Genomic DNA, 23,249 nt, shown 5'->3' with positions numbered 1-23,249 from the left:
AAAAAAAAGAAAAAAAGAGAGAGAGGTCAATACATGGGTGCTAACAAATTAATTTACTTGACACTGAAATTGATCAACATCAAAGCAAAGGGGTGACAAAGGCCCAGTCCAGTGAAGTGTCTTGCATTTAGGGTCTAGGGGTTGTTTGTGGAAAGAGACAAGGTTTTCTAGAGGGGGAACATACCGGGGAAGCCTCCCACGTAGACCGGGTCCTTGGTCTCAGCCGAGGTGGACTGGGGGTGGGGGTTGTCGGTGAGCACCGTGACTCCGTCCACGGTCAGACTCAGAGCGTTCTTGGTCTTCTTTGCAAGCAGGGTGTGCCAGCGGCCGTCACACAGCCACCAGCCCAGCCGCGAAGTGGCCGACACCCGCCCGGCACCGTTGTTCACGTGGAACACCGCCTGTCCGTTGGCTAGCTCCAGTCCGATGGCATCCACCTTGGCGCTGCTGACCCCGAGGAGGACTCCATCCTGCACTGTGCTGCGGAACTCCAGAGCCACCTCCATATCTGAGCCCACTTTGTACCCATTCTTTACTGCAGGGGACAAACCAGAACCAACCAGTTTACATCACTATGTCATACAGTCAAGGGGGACACATTAAGGCACTCCCATTCATGTTTTTAAACATGTTAAATGTAGCTATGTATTGAGCCTGTTAAAATTATCTCATCCTAAGCATTATTCCCGGTTGAAAATGTATCAGAAAGGATGTGGAAATGTTGACTTTTTAAATATAGTTGGCAGAAACATTTTAAATGGCTTTTTGTGTTTTTTGCTTCCCAGAGTCTTTGGCTTGAAGTATGGAGTGTATGGGTGTTAGTACTCACTCAGAGCAGCGTATCCGCTCCCATTGAAGAAGGTCCCGTCCTGGGCTGCGGCGAAGCAGTGCTCAGTGGATTGTTCAGACACTGGATACTGGGTGTCCAGCTTAACACTGTTCAGCATCACCTTCTGGATGCAGCCTGCCAAGCTATGGGTCACCTGCATGAGGGAATATAAATATTAACATTTGGGGTTGTGGATAAACATTTACTTTCAATTCGTTGGGGCATGGACTTTACAAGGTGTCGAAAGCTTGCCACAGGGTTGCTGGCCCATAGTTGTGTCAAGTTGGCTGGATGGTGGACCATTCTTGGTACACATGAGAAACTTTTGAGTGTGAAAAACCCAGCAGCGTTGCAGTTCTTGACACAAACCGGTGTGCCTGGAACCTACTACCATAACCCGTTCAAAGGCACTTAAATCTTTTGTCTTGCCCATTCACCCTCTGAATGGCACACATACACAATCCATGTCTCAATGTTTATAAAATCCTTTAACCTCTCTCCTCCCCTTCATCTACACTGATTGAAGTAGATTTAACAAGTGACATCAATAAGGGATCATAGCTTTCACCTGGACTCATCTGGTCAGTCTATGTCATGGAAAGAGCACGTGTTCTTAATGTTTTGTACAATCAGTGCATGGTGTGTGTTGTAGTTTAACTTACGTTGCCTATCTTCTTGGCGGTGTAGGTCTGGGGCAGTCCTCCCAGATACAGCTTGTTCTCCACATCCAGAGTGTTTCCTTTAGCCGGCACTGGAGTTGACGGCTGGCCGTCTACACTGATAACCACACTCTTCTTATTGAAGTCTGTCTTCACCTGGACACACCCACAGATACATAACAGGGTTAGGGAGAGTCATGACAACCTGCATGGTAATATCACTGCTTTCAGTTATGATCTGAAACGAACTTGAATTGTGACATACTTGGGCTTTTGTATTCATTAATAATATTGTTATGCATCCCCTGAATCGACAACAAACACTGCAATCTACTATCGCTCTTGGCCCAAAAGGGTATAGTCACTAACTGTGTGCCACTGGCCATCGTTGACGGGTACAGGGAAGGTGGCGGTGGCAGGGCCGCTGCCCTTGTCACAGGTGAAGAACAGATGTCCCCCCAGCAGCTGCAGAGTGGCGTAGTCCATCTGGTTGGCATGGGCCATGTAGTAGATCAAACCACTCTGGGCATAGGTACGCACCGACAGCTCCAGAGAGAAACTGTCAGGGAGAGAAAGCGAGAAGAGATTTGAAGTATTTAAGCTACTGACAAAGATATATTTTGAGTTAGCTATGATTTACTGTAAGATAAATACTTTTGTTAATGGTTTGGTAGACCTATATATAGGCAATGAATGGATATGACAATTTGTGGATAATTGTAAATAATGCACAATTGAAGTGGACACTTGTTTAGGAGTGCCAACCAATCTCATAATCATATATTGATGAATGCATCCACCAACCAAAAACCTAGCAAAACCTAAAAACCTCACAACATGTTTGGCATGACAGTGACAATAGGAGTTGGCAAGAGCACAGGCAGATCTGGGACCAGGCTAATTGAACTGTGCCTTCCTCTCAATCACAGACAATGTAGGCTACAGTGAAACACTTGAGAAGAGCTCTAGCTAAGTCAATGGGAATGTGTAACATTAGCCCTGCTCGTTTCCAAGCAGTGCCGGAGCGCCTCGTGAATAATACATATTTAAACAAAGAGAATGGGCCACAGCCGAGACAGGAAATTAGGTAGACCTTGGGGAGGCTATTATAATTCTTCTCTTTAATGAAGAGATATGCACTCATGCTCAGAGAAAAGCAATCAACGATGATGGCCTTAAGAGGGTTTTTTGCAATTCACTATCCTGTATGTTACACGACATGGCCATAAGTATGCGGACACTTGCTCATCGAACAGCTCATTCCTAAATTATGGGCATTGATATGGAGTCGGTCCCCACTTTGCTGCTATAACAGCCTCCACTCTTCTGGGAAGGCTTTCCACTAGATGTTGGAACATTGCTGCAGGGACTTGCTTCCATTCAGCTACAAGAGCATTACTGAGGTCGGGCACTGATGTTGGGCGATTAGGCCTGGCTCGCAGTCGGCGTTCCAATTCATCCCAAAGGTGTTCGATGGGGTTGAGGTCAGGGTTCTGTGCAGGCGAGTCAAGTTCTTCCACACCAATCTTGACAAAGCATTTCTGTATGGACCTCGCTTTGGAACTAAGGGGCCTAGCCGAACATGAAAAACAGCCCCAGAGAATTATTCCTCCTCCACCAAACTGCACAGTTGGCACTATGCATTGGTAGTGTTCTCCTGGCATCTGCCAAACACAGATTTGTCCGTCGGACTGGCAGATGGTGAAGCGTGATTCATCACTCCAGAGATTGCATATCCACTGCTCCAGAGTTCAATGGCGGCAAGCTTGACACCACTCCAGCCGACGCTTGGCATTGCGCATGGTGATCTTAGGTTTGTGTGCGGCTGCTCGGCCATCGAAACCCATTTCAAAAGCTCCCGACTCCACTTTGTCCATGACAGTCAACAGAGGCTCATCATAAGACACCCCTTCTTACATGTGTCTCTTAGGGTCAATCTTCAATGAGTTTAAGTTTATTTTTGTAATAAAACGTTGCTTCCAGTGACAGTTTGGAACTCGGTAATGAACAGACCATTTTTACACGCTACACACTTCAGCACTCGGCGGTCCCGTTCTGTGAGCTTGTACGGCGTACCACTTTGCGGCTGAGCTGTTGTTGCTCCTTCACAATAACAGCACTTACAGTTGACTGGGGCAGCTCTAGCGGGGCAGAAATTTGACAAACTGACTTGCTGGAAAGTTGGCATCCTATGACGGTGCCATGTTGAAAGTCACTGAGCTATTCAGTATGGGCCATTCTCCTGGCAATGTTTGTCTATGGTGATTGCATGGCTTTGTGCTGGATTTTATACATCTGTCAACAACGGGTGTGGCTGAAATAGCTGAATCGACTAATTTGAAGGGGTGTCCACATACACTGCATGGCCAAAAGTATAGGCCCATGCTCTCCATTACAGGAGGAGTACTTAGTATGATGGTTGTAGAGCACACCAAGGCAAAGTATTAGCTAAGCAGCTAGAACACCTTCCTATGCCATTTCAATGTACTGGAATGCTGGCTTGAACCTGTTTTACACAACTAGCTACAGTGGGGCAAAAAAGTATTTAGTCAGCCACCAATTGTGCAAGTTCTCCCACTTAAAAAGATGAGAGGCCTGTAATTTTCATCATAGGTACACTTCAACTATGACAGACAAAATGAGAGAGAAAAATCCAGAAAATCACATTGTAGGACTAAATACTTTTTTGCCCCACTGTATGGGCCAACTGATATCAAGACTAACATGACTCAAATTAGATACAACACTATGAAGTGAGAATCCCTAATGAAATGAATATAGAATTGTGACAATCATAGAAATGACATAGAATATGATCTCTATGATAAAAACCATGCTGTGCCATCTCACATGTTTTGAAGGGAGAGGGTAGTTCAAGGAGCCAGCTGTCAGTACTGACCTCCTCCTCACTGTGTTGGGGTTGATGCTGAGGACCATGTGACTGTGTCTGGAGATGCCAAACTGCTGGGCCTCTGGGATGGATGAGGTGTTGTCCATCGATGCACACTGGAGACAAACAGAGGGAACACAGAACGATGAGGGACAACACGAGGAACTATCTGTGACAACATGGTGACCTGTTTGAAGAGCTACAGCACAGTAAATCCCAATAGATAAGAGGTGTGTGTGCTGTACCGTGAGTGTGCCGGGGGTGAGCGCGTTGAGCTGGCCGGGGGGTGGTGGAGGGGTTCTGGCAGGGTCCGGAGTGGGCTCGGCCTCTAGGTCAGTGTCGTCAGGTAGGAGGACCCTTTTAGGCCTCTCCTCCAATAGACAGCTGTCCATGTCCACGTTGTGGTACCTCACAGCAGCTGACAGGTCCAACAACCTATAGGGACACAGCACAACACAGGTCAGACCAAAGAGTAACCACCAAGGCACCAATTGAGAAGGGATGCCATACTCCTTAGCGACCCCAAAAAATATTCCTCTAGATAATGCTCAGCCTTGCAAATGTACTTATGGCATCCTCGATTAAAAATATCAATTTCTCCAGCACAGTGTGACAAATGAAGCATCATTGTGTATTGGGTGTGTGACTCACTTGGCGTCCAGGGCCAGGTTCCTGATGCAGCCGTAGAAGGAGGAGGTGGTTCGGAGCAGCCCGGCGCCCTCTCCTGGTGGGACCCCGCCCATGTACAGAGAGGTGAGGGTCAGAGAGGCCTTCTCTGAGGACAGACGTACCATCTCCTGGTGGTCCTCATCCACTAGTACAACCAGCATCCTGGATGGATGACACACACAGTGTCAATAATAACAACACAGTGCTATTCATCTTAGAATAGACTTCTTGTATATTATTCCATACTGGACAATATGATTATTAAAAGATACAATTTGCAATTTTTACTGCTGTTCAATGGCCATTTCAAAGTTTATTTAATCCCATGGCAGTTGTTATATATATACATCCTTTGTATCAACCGAGGGTAGGCCTATGTATAACATCAGCATAGAAAGTTCTTGAATAAGGTCACAGATAACACGATAAATGCAGAGATCATTTTGTGTGCGGAAGTATAATTTCAAATGACATCATTTATAATGACTGAGCCATCCATCAGCATAAAATCATGACAGATGTTACAGGTTAATCAGTCCCTCTTCCTGGTGCCACTCACTTCCTGTTCCTCTGCAAGATGACCGAGTGCTCCTGTCCGTCACTGAAACTCCCAGAGCGTGATTTGACCACAACCTTGTGGATGCTCCCGCCCTCTGCCATGTTGACATGAACCTCCAAGCGCCCCGAAATCAGCATGACTGCCAGGAAGGGCTGGACACAAACACACAGAAAACATGGTCAATATACGGTTGAACCATAAGTTATTTTGGCAACATTATAAAGATTTATTACTAATGAACATGTATGAGCTCTTATAATGTCAAATTTTTTATCACAGTATATCTGTGGCCTTACCTGGCGAGCCTGTCTGCTTTTGCGGGTGCCTGCCTTGCTGAAGCCTGCCAGGATTATGCCAGTGTCATTGCGGGTAGAGAAGGAGGCCAACAGCTCCCCCTGGGGGTCGAGAGACACAGACGGCAGCTCCACATAGCCCTCTCTCAGTACAGACACACTGCGGATGGGCTGGAACACACACACAAGTTACTCATAGGGAATATGGAAAGTATTTTTGCATTCAGTGTAAGATGACTCAACAATATGCCATTATCATGTACTGCTGGGCATCTTCCTCTTTACAGAAATCGACAACAGCAAAATTCAAATGCCAAGACTGTCACTGTCACTACTCACTCTTCCCAATATTGCTGAGTCTACCTTTAATTTGTCTAGAGAGGAAGAAGGCCCCTGAAGAAAGGTTCTTTACTTTCAGCCTTTCTTACCTCTAACACACATCATTTCTTACCTCTAACACACAGCCTTTCTTACCTCTAACACACAGCCTTTCTTACCTCTAACACACAGCCTTTCTTACCTCTAACACACAGCCTTTCTTACCTCTAACACACAGCCTTTCTTACCTCTAACACACAGCCTTTCTTACCTCTAACACACAGCCTTTCTTACCTCTAACACACAGCCTTTCTTGACACCATAGGAGTCTCGGAGCAGGTCAAAGTTGGAGCGGGCAATCTCCATGTTTTTGATGCAGCCCACATAGGACCGTGCTACTACTTGTCTCCTGCAAAAATAATTAAATTCACAATTTACCTCGTTTATTTTACTTACAGTTTTTTTCAATTGTTTAAGCACAATTTTGAAAACAGGGCCCGGTTTGTCAAAACACTACACACAATTAGCACAACCCTACACCAAAGTAGCACAACACTTCAGATCATTTGCAAAATGGAACACTTTTGTCAAAACTATACACGACTTCATAAAAATGATATTTTGTTACCATACGAAACACACACATTTCATATGACTTCAATCTTTTTGAACCAGTTACACACTGCTGTTGCTAACCTAAAACACTTTTAGCAAGTCTAATTGTCAGTGATTAGAGTAGTGTAAATGAAGTACACAGAGAAAGTGCAACTATACAAACACTACACAAGACCAACGCTGCAGACTGAGGAAAATATCATTTATTTCTCTCCATATACCCAAATCAGTCAACATGTCAACATGGAGAATCACAACAAAACATGTCCCAGTTTTCATGCTACTACAGTAGTGTGCATAACACTGTTAGCTCAGCAAACAGACAAACGTAAAATACTGTATCCAGTACAGGTTACAATTACAGTAAATAACAAAAAAACGGACAATATTGTACAGAAAATACTACAGTAAACATACTATACATTATCTCTTCGCCTAGTTGGATCTGGCCAGAGAATTTCATCAACATCACAAGCAACATCGTCATTAGCCAGACAACGCGGGAAGAACCGTCTTGAATGTCGAATCCATCCTTGCACAGCTGCGGCGTCGACTTGGTCACAGGCGTCCTCCATGGCCTGAATGAGGGGTACCTGAGCCTGGGGCTGGAGATCGTAAACCTTCCACCGCCATGCAGAGAAAAACTCTTCGATAGGGTTTAGAAACGGAGAGTATGGTGGAAGGTATAGTACTGTCAACTGTGGATGGTGTTGAAACCAGTTCTGGACCAAAGCAGAGCGGTGGAATGACACATTGTCCCAGATGACCGTGTATTGCATCTGGTGCATTTCATTTCCTGCTGTGACGATGTGGTGCAATCGGTCCAAAAATGTGAGAATATGAGGTGTGTTGTAAGGGCCCATTTTGGCATGACGGAGGACAACCCCATGCTGTGAAATGGCAGCGCAAAGGGTGATGTTACCCCCGTTCCCGACCCTCAATCCTATGTAGAGAATAATACATGTAACTTACTGGACAATGTCACAGGAAGGGGTATCACAAGTGCTGATATGGTGCATACAATAAGCGGCTGATTACTGTAACTGTAGACAGATCTTCTTTTACCTGTTTTCCTGTCGAAAAGTCCTTATGATAGATGCCACTGTATATCTGCTAAGATTTGGCTGAACTCTCAGTCCAGCCTCCCTCAGCGTCAATCCGTGGTTCACAACATGGTCCACTAGTGTTGCACAAATGTCATTTGATAAGTTTGGTCCTCTTCTTCTTTGTGCACGTTCTCCTCCTGCTTCAGGTCTTCCTCGACCTCTGGCTCGGGCTCTGCCTCTTCCTCTATATCCTTCTCCTCCTCTGTGTACTCCTCCTCTCACCCTCACTCTTCTTCTGACTCCTTCCATTTTGGTTGAACCTACCTGCTGCATTTTTATAGTGCTTAAACCTGATTGGTGTGTCTACAATTTAGCAATCATGTGTTTGTGCAACTGATGGCTGTGTTTAACAGATTGGCTCATAGGTGTGGTAATTTGACAGTCAGTGCTTTGGAATTGCAAGGAAGTGACATCATGATATACTTCTGTGTCTGATGTATACAAGTGTGTTTAGTTTTTTGCAAATCACTGTGTGTAATGTTTTGCAAATAGTGTGAAGCTGACAATGTGCTTAGAGTTGTGCAAATCTAGCCTTGTGTTTTGCTCCTTGAGTGTAAGGTTTTGCTAATTGTGGGAAAAGTTAAATTTTAGTGTGTAAGCAATCGTAAAAAACTGTAATGTAAAAAAACTGAAAAAATACAAAAACACACCAATTCACACACTAAGCTCAATATTTACATAATGCAGTAGGAGCTCCAGCAAAAATATATTAATGACAGCAATACAAACGCATATCAACTAGGAATATCTTGCAGGTAGGTGAAGTATGCGCCAAAGTAGTTCCAGTACCTGATAGGGCGAGACATGGGCAGTCCCCCGATGTAGATTGGGTCCAGGTCGGAGCGGTTGAGGTCGGAGGCGGTCCCAGGAGACTCCGCCTCCATGATCTCTTTCTCTGATGAGTTGTCTGCCGCCATCACCGCCATATAAACTAGGAGGGGAGAGATACAATACTTTACATGACATAGACATTATACCAGGTTAACTACAACACAATAGGGGTATGAATAGTGTGTCCATAAAGTGCAAGGGAGAAATGAGAAGAAGAATATTTGACCCCAACAATGTTTAGTTGTCAACTCTACCCTATAAATATGAGCCTATGACCTTTGACCCACCTTTGCGTTTGTTCCTCTGCAGGGTGATCTTGTACCAGCTGCCGGTGTTGTAGGCTTTGTTGGAGGTGAGAGTCAGAGGGCCAGAGCCCAGTTCAAAGGTCAGACGCACTTGGCCCTCCACCAGCTCAATGGACAGGAAGTCCCTCTGGAATGACAAATATACACATCAATCTATCAATCAATCTTTATTGTCCCCATAGGGGAATTTAGTTACATCAGAGAATAATAGCTGACCACTATGTGCTAACTAGGCTACAAATACAGACTGTTCAGTGTGGTTGTAGTGTGTGTGTGGGCCAGCAGGGGGCGTACCGTGCCGTTGGAGGCCAGGTAGAGCAGCAGGCCATTGGGGGAGAGGGTCTTGAACAGCATGACGATGGAGGTGGAGGTGGAGCGGAGGGGTTTCTCTACAACTGAGTAGCCACTGCCATCAAAGTGGAAGGACGTCTCCTCTGTCTGGGGACTCATGAAGCAGCCGCGACACTGGCCCTCCCTCTCAGCGTAGTTCCACAACCCGATGTTCTTCTCGTTGAGCGACGCCTCCCCCATACAGCCCTTAAACTGGGTCATTTTCACCACAGAGGACTGTAGACACAAAAGAGATTGAATCAGTTGTTTTAGATTACACTGTTTTATTAGTGGAGAAAACATCATGAAAGATGTTGACTCAACTTGAATTGAATGAATTCAAGTTCTCAAGGACCCAAGGTGCTGGCTAGAACCATGGCTGAGTGAAAAATACCAAGACAGAGCTTAATACTGTACCTTGATCTGGCCTCCCAGGCCACCAACGAATATCAGGGTGGATTTGTTGACTTCCAGGATGGTAGTGGAGCCTGGTGAGGTGGTCTTGACCGCGGGCAGGGGTTCTGACTCCAGCTGGTGGACTGACAGCGTGCCGTGCCTCCCAAAGCGCGTGGCGTTGATGCGGTGCCACTTGTTGTTGTTGATCTGGACGTCGGGGTACTCCAGCTTGGCGTGGCCTGAACCCGCGTCCCACAGGTACGCCACTTTGCCATGCTGCATCTCCACCGCCATGAAGTCCACCTGATATTCAGCGTAAAATTAGACATTTACTTTACACATGTCAGATAGCCACATGGTTATAGTGGTTACACCTTACATTGACATGATAAAATGTTTGTGAAGGGTAGTTTATAGATAGGTATAAATCAACCATCTGGTTGGATGTAGATTATATACAGTAGACTTAAGTTTAAAACTGACTTATGGGTAATCATGATTAGGTACGTCATGGGATATTCAGTACGTGTCAGTGTGTGACTTACGCTGGAGCTGCTGCCCATGTAGAAGAGCAGGTTGTCAGGCTCGCTGGTCTTGACGGTCATGGTAAGAGTGTTGAAGTTACTGGAGGATACCTCAGGTTTGTAGGCCCTCACACAGTTTTTGTCTGCCAGCACTGCCACCTTGATCTATACAGGAGAGTGCAGGACATAAACAATATTACAATTGAAAGCAGAGTGTGTGTGTGTGTGTGTGTGTGTGTGTGTGTGTGTGTGTGTGTGTGTGTGTGTGTGTGTGTGTGTGTGTGTGTGTGTGTGTGTGTGTGTGTGTGTGTGTGTGTGTGTGTGTGTGTGTGTGTGTGTGTGTGTGTGTGTGTGTGTGTGTGTGGAAGTGACTAACAGAGGCAGCCTGTTTGCGGGCCTGGTTGATCATCTCTCTGATCTCAGACAGGTTTCTGCTCAGGTTCTCCTCCAGGGTCTTGAGGGGTTTGAGACGGTCATACAGTCTCTCTGTACGACTCTCTGCCTCCTTCAGCTTAGACTCAGCTGTACTGGCTGAGCGGGACAACAGATAGGACAGGTTCATGATACTTACGTCATCTTACTCATTCCTGTTAGTCACATAATATCTCTAGAAATTTGCCTCTAAAGTGATATGACAAGATAACATGATAACAACATTTTACTAGCATTAGACAGGTATTTGGGGCACTACTTGACTTTAAATGTGGTGTCGTTTAATGTGGAAAGGATGGAAGCAAAGATGAAAAACGTTTCCATTACAAAGTTGTTGGCTATAATCTAGCTAGGACCATAGTTGGATGTCTGAATGATGTGTTAGACTCACCAGTGGATTGTGAGTCGTAGAACAGCTGGTTGGTGTTGGAGATGCTGGTTCTGGCCTGGGCCACAGCCGTGCTGGACTTCTCCAGTCTGACACGGAGCTCCTCCAGGCGCTCCAGCGCCCTCTGTAGGGAAGCGTTGGCCAAGGCAGCCTGCTCCTTGGCGTCCAGCACCTGCTCACTGGTGCCTACAGGGGGCAGCACAGGCAAAGTCACACAAACTGTTTCCCCACTGTCTAGCGTGCCTCTGAGTTTGTGATAAAGTGTTAAATATATGACTTATGTCTACAGTATGTTAAAGCAGAAAGGATATATAAAAGGACAGTTGAGTTGACAGGGCAGCAGATGGCAGTGCCACTCACCGTTGGGCAGGCTGTGGAGCAGGGCGCCTTGCTCTGGGATGAGACGGCTGGTGTTACAGAGTTTCTCTTTCAGCAAGGCCATTCTATCTGTCACATCACTGATGTTAGCCAGGAGACCTAGGGAGGACACACATATATAATTTACTACCATAAGGCATCGTGTGTGTGTGTGTGTGTGTGTGTGTGTGTGTGTGTGTGTGTGTGTGTGTGTGTGTGTGTGTGTGTGTGTGTGTGTGTGTGTGTGTGTGTGTGTGTGTGTGTGTGTGTGTGTGTGTGTGTGCATACTCCAACTCACCCTCAGTGCTGTTTCTCAGGGTTAGACTCTCGGCCAGAATCTTCTCACTACGCTGCACAGCATCAGATCCCAGATCAGTGAAAGACTTCTCTGGCTGGACAGTCTAAAGTCAACACACACAGTTATTTACGATACTCCTATAGCTAGCAGGTTTCTGACCCACAACACACTTCATATCCAATGTAGCAGTGGTCATTCTATAGCCTGGTCCCAGATCTGTTTTGTGCTGTCTTGCAAAATCCTATGGTGTTTGGCATGACGATGACCATAGACAGCACAAACAGATTTGGGACCAGTTATTCTATTATTTGATGTTGATACTGATGTCCACTAAATGAGTTTGACTCACCATATTGAGGGCCATAGTAGCGGTCAGTTTGGCTAGGTTAGCCATCTCCTCTGCAGGCTGGACGTTAGCTCTGATGTTAGAGTTGCCATGCTCTGCACTGGTGGCGTTCAGAGTGGTATTCATCACCTCCACTAGAGAGCTACATACAGGAAGAGGAAGTTAGGCTGATGTACTGTACATGTATGGACTAAATAGCTATTATATCTATTTAGTCTTTTTTCTATGGCCTAATGTTTGTGATGACGAGGCATTTTGAAATGCATAGACAAAGATACATATGTTGAAGTTCACGCACACACACACACACACACACACCCGCTTGACCGCCGACACACACACATACCTCTGCAGACCCTGGGCCTTCTTGCTGAGTTCCCGGGCGTGGTCCTCAGCCTTGTAGACCAGCTCCAGAGCATCTTTCTTCCTCAGCTCCATCACCAGAGTGTCCACATGCTTCCTCAACATGGGGTTCCACTGCTCCAGCTGGTCCTTGGCCCCCTCCAGCTGCTGTACAGGTCACACACACACACACACAGACACACACACAACCAGAGAAACCAGTTCAAACACAGACTCTACTAGCAATACAGTCTTTTTAAAACACAGCAATTTTTTTATGTAAAGTGACTTCCTGCTTAAATAAGATTAAATCAACACATTCACACAATAGGGGGATGCTACTTTATTGCAGTTATACAGTTTATCCACTTTATTTGATATGGATATGGTGGTAATGTGGTGTTATGGTGTGACTTACAGAGGTGATGTTGCTCATGTCCTCTGCTAAATTGACAGCATCCGCCAGGATGTCCTGAGTCTCCTCTAGTTGGGTTTCTGCTGTCTGCTTCAGCCAGCTCACATTCTGCTTCAGACCCTACACACACAGAGACAACACAGTCTAAATACTTCTACTGGAGAAATGTATAGACCCTCTTCAGTTACGATGTTTGAAGATGACCAAAAGTCCAAATCAAATCACTTCACAAAGTACATTTGACTATATTGTACATGTATATTCCTACATTTTAATAAAAGTGACCTGATATGATTTGGCATTTGGCACAGATCAACAATAATGGCAAACTCGACTACATGTTATTTATCTTAGGTTAAAGTACTTGAGTATAGTGAGTATAGTAAGTGTGAATACTGAGTACAGATATTATAGTAGAATAGAATATAATAGAATACATGTAATAGAATAAAACTTTGTCCATCCAGGATACACATATACACACATTCTTATATCAGAAACATTTAAACCAGTCAGTCCATCATGTTACATACACGACCAACATAGAGGATATTAATACATCATCACATTTAAACCAGTCAGTCCATCATGTTATATACACGACCAACATAGAGGATATTAATACATCATCACATTTAAACCAGTCAGTCCATCATGTTATATACACGACCAACATAGAGGACATTAATACATCATCACATTTAAACCAGTCAGTCCATCATGTTATATACACGACCAACATAGAGGATATTAATACATCATCACATTTAAACCAGTCAGTCCATCATGTTATATACACGACCAACATAGAGGACATTAATACATCATCACATTTAAACCAGTCAGTCCATCATGCTGCATACACTAACAACATAGAGGACATTAATACATCATCACATTTAAACCAGTCAGTCCATCATGTTATATACACGACCAACATAGAGGACATTAATACATCATCACATTTAAACCAGTCAGTCCATCATGTTATATACACGACCAACATAGAGGATATTAATACATCATCACATTTAAACCAGTCAGTCCATCATGTTATATACACGACCAACATAGAGGACATTAATACATCATCACATTTAAACCAGTCAGTCCATCATGCTGCATACACTAACAACATAGAGGACATTAATACATCATCACATTTAAACCAGTCAGTCCATCATGCTATATACACGACCAACATAGAGGACATTAATACATCATCACATTTAAACCAGTCAGTCCATCATGTTATATACACGACCAACATAGAGGATATTAATACATCATCACATTTAAACCAGTCAGTCCATCATGTTATATACACGACCAACATAGAGGACATTAATACATCATCACATTTAAACCAGTCAGTCCATCATGTTGCATACACTAACAACATAGAGGACATTAATACATCATCACATTTAAACCAGTCAGTCCATCATGTTACATACACGACCAACATAGAGGATATTAATACATCATCACATTTAAACCAGTCAGTCCATCATGTTATATACACGACCAACATAGATGATATTAATACATCATCACATTTAAACCAGTCAGTCCATCATGTTATATACACGACCAACATAGAGGACATTAATACATCATCACATTTAAACCAGTCAGTCCATCATGTTATATACACGACCAACATAGAGGATATTAATACATCATCACATTTAAACCAGTCAGTCCATCATGTTATATACACGACCAACATAGAGGACATTAATACATCATCACATTTAAACCAGTCAGTCCATCATGCTGCATACACTAACAACATAGAGGACATTAATACATCATCACATTTAAACCAGTCAGTCCATCATGTTATATACACGACCAACATAGAGGACATTAATACATCATCACATTTAAACCAGTCAGTCCATCATGTTATATACACGACCAACATAGAGGATATTAATACATCATCACATTTAAACCAGTCAGTCCATCATGTTATATACACGACCAACATAGAGGACATTAATACATCATCACATTTAAACCAGTCAGTCCATCATGCTGCATACACTAACAACATAGAGGACATTAATACATCATCACATTTAAACCAGTCAGTCCATCATGCTGCATACACTAACAACATAGAGGACATTAATACATCATCACATTTAAACCAGTCAGTCCATCATGCTGCATACACTAACAACATAGAGGACATTAATACATCATCACATTTAAACCAGTCAGTCCATCATGTTATATACACGACCAACATAGAGGACATTAATACATCATCACATTTAAACCAGTCAGTCCATCATGTTATATACACGACCAACATAGAGGACATTAATACATCATCACATTTAAACCAGTCAGTCCATCATGCTGCATACACTAACAACATAGAGGATATTAATACATCATCACATTTAAACCAGTCAGTCCATCATGTTATATACACGACCAACATAGAGGACATTAATACATCATCACATTTAAACCAGTCAGTCCATCATGCTGCATACACTAACAACATAGAGGACATTAATACATCATCACATTTAAACCAGTCAGTCCATCATGTTATATACACGACCAACATAGAGGACATTAATACATCATCACATTTAAACCAGTCAGTCCATCATGTTATATACACGACCAACATAGAGGACATTAATACATCATCACATTTAAACCAGTCAGTCCATCATGTTATATACACGACCAACATAGAGGACATTAATACATCATCACATTTAAACCAGTCAGTCCATCATGCTGCATACACTAACAACATAGAGGACATTAATACATCATCACATTTAAACCAGTCAGTCCATCATGCTGCATACACTAACAACATAGAGGACATTAATACATCATCACATTTAAACCAGTCAGTCCATCATGCTGCATACACTAACAACATAGAGGACATTAATACATCATCACATTTAAACCAGTCAGTCCATCATGTTATATACACGACCAACATAGAGGACATTAATACATCATCACATTTAAACCAGTCAGTCCATCATGTTATATACACGACCAACATAGAGGACATTAATACATCATCACATTTAAACCAGTCAGTCCATCATGCTGCATACACTAACAACATAGAGGATATTAATACATCATCACATTTAAACCAGTCAGTCCATCATGTTATATACACGACCAACATAGAGGACATTAATACATCATCACATTTAAACCAGTCAGTCCATCATGCTGCATACACTAACAACATAGAGGACATTAATACATCATCACATTTAAACCAGTCAGTCCATCATGTTATATACACGACCAACATAGAGGACATTAATACATCATCACATTTAAACCAGTCAGTCCATCATGTTATATACACGACCAACATAGAGGACATTAATACATCATCACATTTAAACCAGTCAGTCCATCATGCTGCATACACTAACAACATAGAGGACATTAATACATCATCACATTTAAACCAGTCAGTCCATCATGTTATATACACGACCAACATAGAGGACATTAATACATCATCACATTTAAACCAGTCAGTCCATCATGTTATATACACGACCAACATAGAGGACATTAATACATCATCACATTTAAACCAGTCAGTCCATCATGTTATATACACGACCAACATAGAGGACATTAATACATCATCACATTTAAACCAGTCAGTCCATCATGCTGCATACACTAACAACATAGAGGACATTAATACATCATCACATTTAAACCAGTCAGTCCATCATGCTGCATACACTAACAACATAGAGGACATTAATACATCATCACATTTAAACCAGTCAGTCCATCATGCTGCATACACTAACAACATAGAGGACATTAATACATCATCACATTTAAACCAGTCAGTCCATCATGTTATATACACGACCAACATAGAGGACATTAATACATCATCACATTTAAACCAGTCAGTCCATCATGTTATATACACGACCAACATAGAGGACATTAATACATCATCACATTTAAACCAGTCAGTCCATCATGCTGCATACACTAACAACATAGAGGATATTAATACATCATCACATTTAAACCAGTCAGTCCATCATGTTATATACACGACCAACATAGAGGACATTAATACATCATCACATTTAAACCAGTCAGTCCATCATGCTGCATACACTAACAACATAGAGGACATTAATACATCATCACATTTAAACCAGTCAGTCCATCATGTTATATACACGACCAACATAGAGGACATTAATACATCATCACATTTAAACCAGTCAGTCCATCATGTTATATACACGACCAACATAGAGGACATTAATACATCATCACATTTAAACCAGTCAGTCCATCATGTTATATACACGACCAACATAGAGGACATTAATACATCATCACATTTAAACCAGTCAGTCCATCATGCTGCATACACTAACAACATAGAGGACATTAATACATCATCACATTTAAACCAGTCAGTCCATCATGTTATATACACGACCAACATAGAGGACATTAATACATCATCACATTTAAACCAGTCAGTCCATCATGTTATATACACGACCAACATAGAGGATATTAATACATCATCACATTTAAACCAGTCAGTCCATCATGTTATATACACGACCAACATAGAGGACATTAATACATCATCACATTTAAACCAGTCAGTCCATCATGTTATATACACGACCAACATAGAGGACATTAATACATCATCACATTTAAACCAGTCAGTCCATCATGTTATATACACGACCAACATAGAGGATATTAATACATCATCACATTTAAACCAGTCAGTCCATCATGTTATATACACGACCAACATAGAGGACATTAATACATCATCACATTTAAACCAGTCAGTCCATCATGCTGCATACACTAACAACATAGAGGACATTAATACATCATCACATTTAAACCAGTCAGTCCATCATACTGCATACACTAACAACATAGAGGATATTAATACATCATCACATTTAAACCAGTCAGTCCATCATGTTATATACATGACCAACATAGAGGACATTAATACATCATCACATTTAAACCAGTCAGTCCATCATGCTGCATACACTAACAACATAGAGGACATTAATACATCATCACATTTAAACCAGTCAGTCCATCATGCTATATACACGACCAACATAGAGGATATTAATACATCATCACATTTAAACCAGTCAGTCCATCATGTTATATACATGACCAACATAGAGGACATTAATACATCATCACATTTAAACCAGTCAGTCCATCATGCTGCATACACTAACAACATAGAGGACATTAATACATCATCACATTTAAACCAGTCAGTCCATCATGCTGCATACACTAACAACATAGAGGACATTAATACATCATCACATTTAAACCAGTCAGTCCATCATGCTGCATACACTAACAACATAGAGGACATTAATACATCATCACATTTAAACCAGTCAGTCCATCATGTTATATACACGACCAACATAGAGGACATTAATACATCATCACATTTAAACCAGTCAGTCCATCATGTTATATACATGACCAACATAGAGGACATTAATACATCATCACATTTAAACCAGTCAGTCCATCATGCTGCATACACTAACAACATAGAGGACATTAATACATCATCACATTTAAACCAGTCAGTCCATCATGCTGCATACACTAACAACATAGAGGACATTAATACATCATCACATTTAAACCAGTCAGTCCATCATGCTGCATACACTAACAACATAGAGGACATTAATACATCATCACATTTAAACCAGTCAGTCCATCATGCTGCATACACTAACAACATAGAGGACATTAATACATCATCACATTTAAACCAGTCAGTCCATCATGCTGCATACACTAACAACATAGAGGACATTAATACATCATCACATTTAAACCAGTCAGTCCATCATGCTGCATACACTAACAACATAGAGGACATTAATACATCATCACATTTAAACCAGTCAGTCCATCATGTTATATACACGACCAACATAGAGGACATTAATACATCATCACATTTAAACCAGTCAGTCCATCATGCTGCATACACTAACAACATAGAGGACATTAATACATCATCACATTTAAACCAGTCAGTCCATCATGCTGCATACACTAACAACATAGAGGACATTAATACATCATCACATTTAAACCAGTCAGTCCATCATGCTGCATACACTAACAACATAGAGGACATTAATACATCATCACATTTAAACCAGTCAGTCCATCATGCTGCATACACTAACAACATAGAGGACATTAATACATCATCACATTTAAACCAGTCAGTCCATCATGCTGCATACACTAACAACATAGAGGACATTAATACATCATCACATTTAAACCAGTCAGTCCATCATGCTGCATACACTAACAACATAGAGGACATTAATACATCATCACATTTAAACCAGTCAGTCCATCATGTTGCATACACTAACAACATAGAGGACATTAATACATCATCACATTTAAACCAGTCAGTCCATCATGTTATATACATGACCAACATAGAGGACATTAATACATCATCACATTTAAACCAGTCAGTCCATCATGCTGCATACACTAACAACATAGAGGACATTAATACATCATCACATTTAAACCAGTCAGTCCATCATGCTGGATACACTAACAACATAGAGGACATTAATACATCATCACATTTAAACCAGTCAGTCCATCATGCTGCATACACTAACAACATAGAGGACATTAATACATCATCACATTTAAACCAGTCAGTCCATCATGCTGCATACACTAACAACATAGAGGACATTAATACATCATCACATTTAAACCAGTCAGTCCATCATGCTGCATACACTAACAACATAGAGGACATTAATACATCATCACATTTAAACCAGTCAGTCCATCATGTTATATACACGACCAACATAGAGGACATTAATACATCATCACATTTAAACCAGTCAGTCCATCATGCTGCATACACTAACAACATAGAGGACATTAATACATCATCACATTTAAACCAGTCAGTCCATCATGCTGCATACACTAACAACATAGAGGACATTAATACATCATCACATTTAAACCAGTCAGTCCATCATGCTGCATACACTAACAACATAGAGGACATTAATACATCATCACATTTAAACCAGTCAGTCCATCATGTTATATACACGACCAACATAGAGGACATTAATACATCATCACATTTAAACCAGTCAGTCCATCATGCTGCATACACTAACAACATAGAGGACATTAATACATCATCACATTTAAACCAGTCAGTCCATCATGTTATATACACGACCAACATAGAGGACATTAATACATCATCACATTTAAACCAGTCAGTCCATCATGTTATATACACGACCAACATAGAGGACATTAATACATCATCACATTTAAACCAGTCAGTCCATCATGTTATATACACGACCAACATAGAGGACATTAATACATCATCACATTTAAACCAGTCAGTCCATCATGTTATATACACGACCAACATAGAGGACATTAATACATCATCACATTTAAACCAGTCAGTCCATCATGTTATATACATGACCAACATAGAGGACATTAATACATCATCACATTTAAACCAGTCAGTCCATCATGCTGCATACACTAACAACATAGAGGACATTAATACATCATCACATTTAAACCAGTCAGTCCATCATGCTGCATACACTAACAACATAGAGGACATTAATACATCATCACATTTAAACCAGTCAGTCCATCATGCTGCATACACTAACAACATAGAGGACATTAATACATCATCACATTTAAACCAGTCAGTCCATCATGCTGCATACACTAACAACATAGAGGACATTAATACATCATCACATTTAAACCAGTCAGTCCATCATGCTGCATACACTAACAACATAGAGGACATTAATACATCATCACATTTAAACCAGTCAGTCCATCATGTTATATACACGACCAACATAGAGGACATTAATACATCATCACATTTAAACCAGTCAGTCCATCATGCTGCATACACTAACAACATAGAGGACATTAATACATCATCACATTTAAACCAGTCAGTCCATCATGCTGCATACACTAACAACATAGAGGACATTAATACATCATCACATTTAAACCAGTCAGTCCATCATGCTGCATACACTAACAACATAGAGGACATTAATACATCATCACATTTAAACCAGTCAGTCCATCATGTTATATACACGACCAACATAGAGGACATTAATACATCATCACATTTAAACCAGTCAGTCCATCATGCTGCATACACTAACAACATAGAGGACATTAATACATCATCACATTTAAACCAGTCAGTCCATCATGTTATATACACGACCAACATAGAGGACATTAATACATCATCACATTTAAACCAGTCAGTCCATCATGTTATATACACGACCAACATAGAGGACATTAATACATCATCACATTTAAACCAGTCAGTCCATCATGTTATATACACGACCAACATAGAGGACATTAATACATCATCACATTTAAACCAGTCAGTCCATCATGTTATATACACGACCAACATAGAGGACATTAATACATCATCACATTTAAACCAGTCAGTCCATCATGTTATATACACGACCAACATAGAGGACATTAATACATCATCACATTTAAACCAGTCAGTCCATCATGCTGCATACACTAACAACATAGAGGACATTAATACATCATCACATTTAAACCAGTCAGTCCATCATGTTATATACACGACCAACATAGAGGACATTAATACATTCACTCACAAACGACCACTGTCCCAACTGCACTAGATAGATAAGTACATAAACCGATACAATTTACTTTGCATTTAGTAGTCCAACAGCACAAGGAACAAATTAATATTTGAGTACTGAGTACAGTGATTATAGTAAGTTTGGTAAAGTGATTATAGTGAGTGTGAGTACTCAGTACAGTGATTATAGTAAGTGTGAGTACAGTGATTATAGTAAGTTTGGTAAAGTGATTATAGTGAGTGTGAGTACTCAGTACAGTGATTATAGTAAGTTTGGTAAAGTGATTATAGTGAGTGTGAGTACTCAGTACAGTGATTATAGTAAGTGTGAGTACAGTGATTATAGTAAGTTTGGTAGAGTGATTATAGTGAGTGTGAGTACTCAGTACAGTGATTATAGTAAGTGTGAGTACAGTGATTATAGTAAGTTTGGTAAAGTGATTATAGTGAGTGTGAGTACTCAGTACAGTGATTATAGTAAGTGTGAGTACAGTGATTATAGTAAGTTTGGTAGAGTGATTATAGTGAGTGTGAGTACTCAGTACAGTGATTATAGTAAGTGTGAGTACAGTGATTATAGTAAGTTTGGTAGAGTGATTATAGTGAGTGTGAGTACTCAGTACAGTGATTATAGTAAGTGTGAGTACAGTGATTATAGTAAATGTGAGTACAGTGATTATAGTAAGTGTACTCGCCTGGTACTCTGGCAGGTTGGTGTGGATGCTCCCCAGCAGGGTGTGTGTGTGGTTGTTGTTCTCCCTGGCAGTCATCAGTAGGGCATGGGCATCCTCTAGCTGTTGGTGGTGTTCAGTCAGGGTGGTAGAGATGTTGAGGGTCTGGGACTCTATCGCCCCCTGGGGTTCCAGAATGTCCTTCAGCACCCTCTGGAGGAGAGCCTCAGTAGCACTGTGGTACAGGTGTAACCACAGCAGGATTAGTCAAATCAAGATCAAATCAAACTTTATTTGTCACATGCGCCGAATACAACAAGTGTAGACCTTACAGTGAAATGCTTACTTACAAGCCCTTAACCAACAGTGCAGTTCAAGAAGAGTTAAGAAAGTATTTACCAAGTAGACTAAAGTAAAAAATAATAATAAAAAGCAACACAATAACAATAACAATAACGAGGCTATATACAGGGGGCACCGGTACCGAGTCAGTGTGCAAGAGTACAGGTTAGTTGAGGTAATTTGTACAAGTACTGTCAGTAGGGGTGAAGTGACTATGCATAGATAATAAACATCGAGTAGCAGCAGTGTACAAAGGGGGTGGGGGGTTCGGCTATTTCAGCCACACCCGTTGTTGACAGGTGTATAAAATCGAGCACAAAGCCATGCAATCACCATAGACAAACATTGCCAGGGGAATGGCCCATACTGAATAGCTCAGTGACTTTCAACATGGCGCCGTCATAGGATGCCAACTTTCCAACAAGTCAGTTCGTCAAATTTCTGCCCTGCTAGAGCTGCCCCAGTCAACTGTAAGTGCTGTTATTGTGAAGGAGCAACAACAGCTCAGCCGCAAAGTGGTAGGCC

The 23,249-nt window shown here is 41.5% G+C and overlaps 1 protein-coding gene across 1 annotated transcript in view; it reads right to left on the bottom strand.

Moving 5' to 3' along the window:
• lama1 (laminin, alpha 1) overlaps nucleotides 1-23,249 on the bottom strand; it is a 73,931-nt gene that overhangs the window by 166 nt on the left and 50,516 nt on the right. The window contains exons 34-56 of the mRNA XM_038997216.1: nucleotides 22,407-22,617; nucleotides 12,906-13,022; nucleotides 12,492-12,655; nucleotides 12,149-12,287; nucleotides 11,800-11,887; nucleotides 11,505-11,621; nucleotides 11,148-11,330; nucleotides 10,701-10,855; nucleotides 10,346-10,489; nucleotides 9,822-10,103; nucleotides 9,369-9,641; nucleotides 9,057-9,201; nucleotides 8,728-8,869; nucleotides 6,512-6,626; nucleotides 5,903-6,070; nucleotides 5,607-5,758; nucleotides 5,030-5,209; nucleotides 4,624-4,813; nucleotides 4,388-4,494; nucleotides 1,858-2,047; nucleotides 1,492-1,644; nucleotides 830-983; nucleotides 185-535 (exon numbers count right to left, since the gene is read on the bottom strand). Of these exons, the coding sequence (XP_038853144.1) occupies nucleotides 185-535; nucleotides 830-983; nucleotides 1,492-1,644; nucleotides 1,858-2,047; nucleotides 4,388-4,494; nucleotides 4,624-4,813; nucleotides 5,030-5,209; nucleotides 5,607-5,758; nucleotides 5,903-6,070; nucleotides 6,512-6,626; nucleotides 8,728-8,869; nucleotides 9,057-9,201; nucleotides 9,369-9,641; nucleotides 9,822-10,103; nucleotides 10,346-10,489; nucleotides 10,701-10,855; nucleotides 11,148-11,330; nucleotides 11,505-11,621; nucleotides 11,800-11,887; nucleotides 12,149-12,287; nucleotides 12,492-12,655; nucleotides 12,906-13,022; nucleotides 22,407-22,617 (3,920 nt within the window). The remainder of the gene's footprint in view (nucleotides 1-184; nucleotides 536-829; nucleotides 984-1,491; nucleotides 1,645-1,857; nucleotides 2,048-4,387; nucleotides 4,495-4,623; nucleotides 4,814-5,029; nucleotides 5,210-5,606; nucleotides 5,759-5,902; nucleotides 6,071-6,511; nucleotides 6,627-8,727; nucleotides 8,870-9,056; nucleotides 9,202-9,368; nucleotides 9,642-9,821; nucleotides 10,104-10,345; nucleotides 10,490-10,700; nucleotides 10,856-11,147; nucleotides 11,331-11,504; nucleotides 11,622-11,799; nucleotides 11,888-12,148; nucleotides 12,288-12,491; nucleotides 12,656-12,905; nucleotides 13,023-22,406; nucleotides 22,618-23,249) is intronic.

Source organism: Salvelinus namaycush, chromosome 7 (assembly GCF_016432855.1).
Source record: "Salvelinus namaycush isolate Seneca chromosome 7, SaNama_1.0, whole genome shotgun sequence".
NCBI classification, from domain to species: Eukaryota; Metazoa; Chordata; class Actinopteri; order Salmoniformes; family Salmonidae; genus Salvelinus; species Salvelinus namaycush.
The sequence above is the reverse complement of the archived record's forward strand: the minus strand, read 5'-3'. Positions and strand labels throughout refer to the sequence as shown.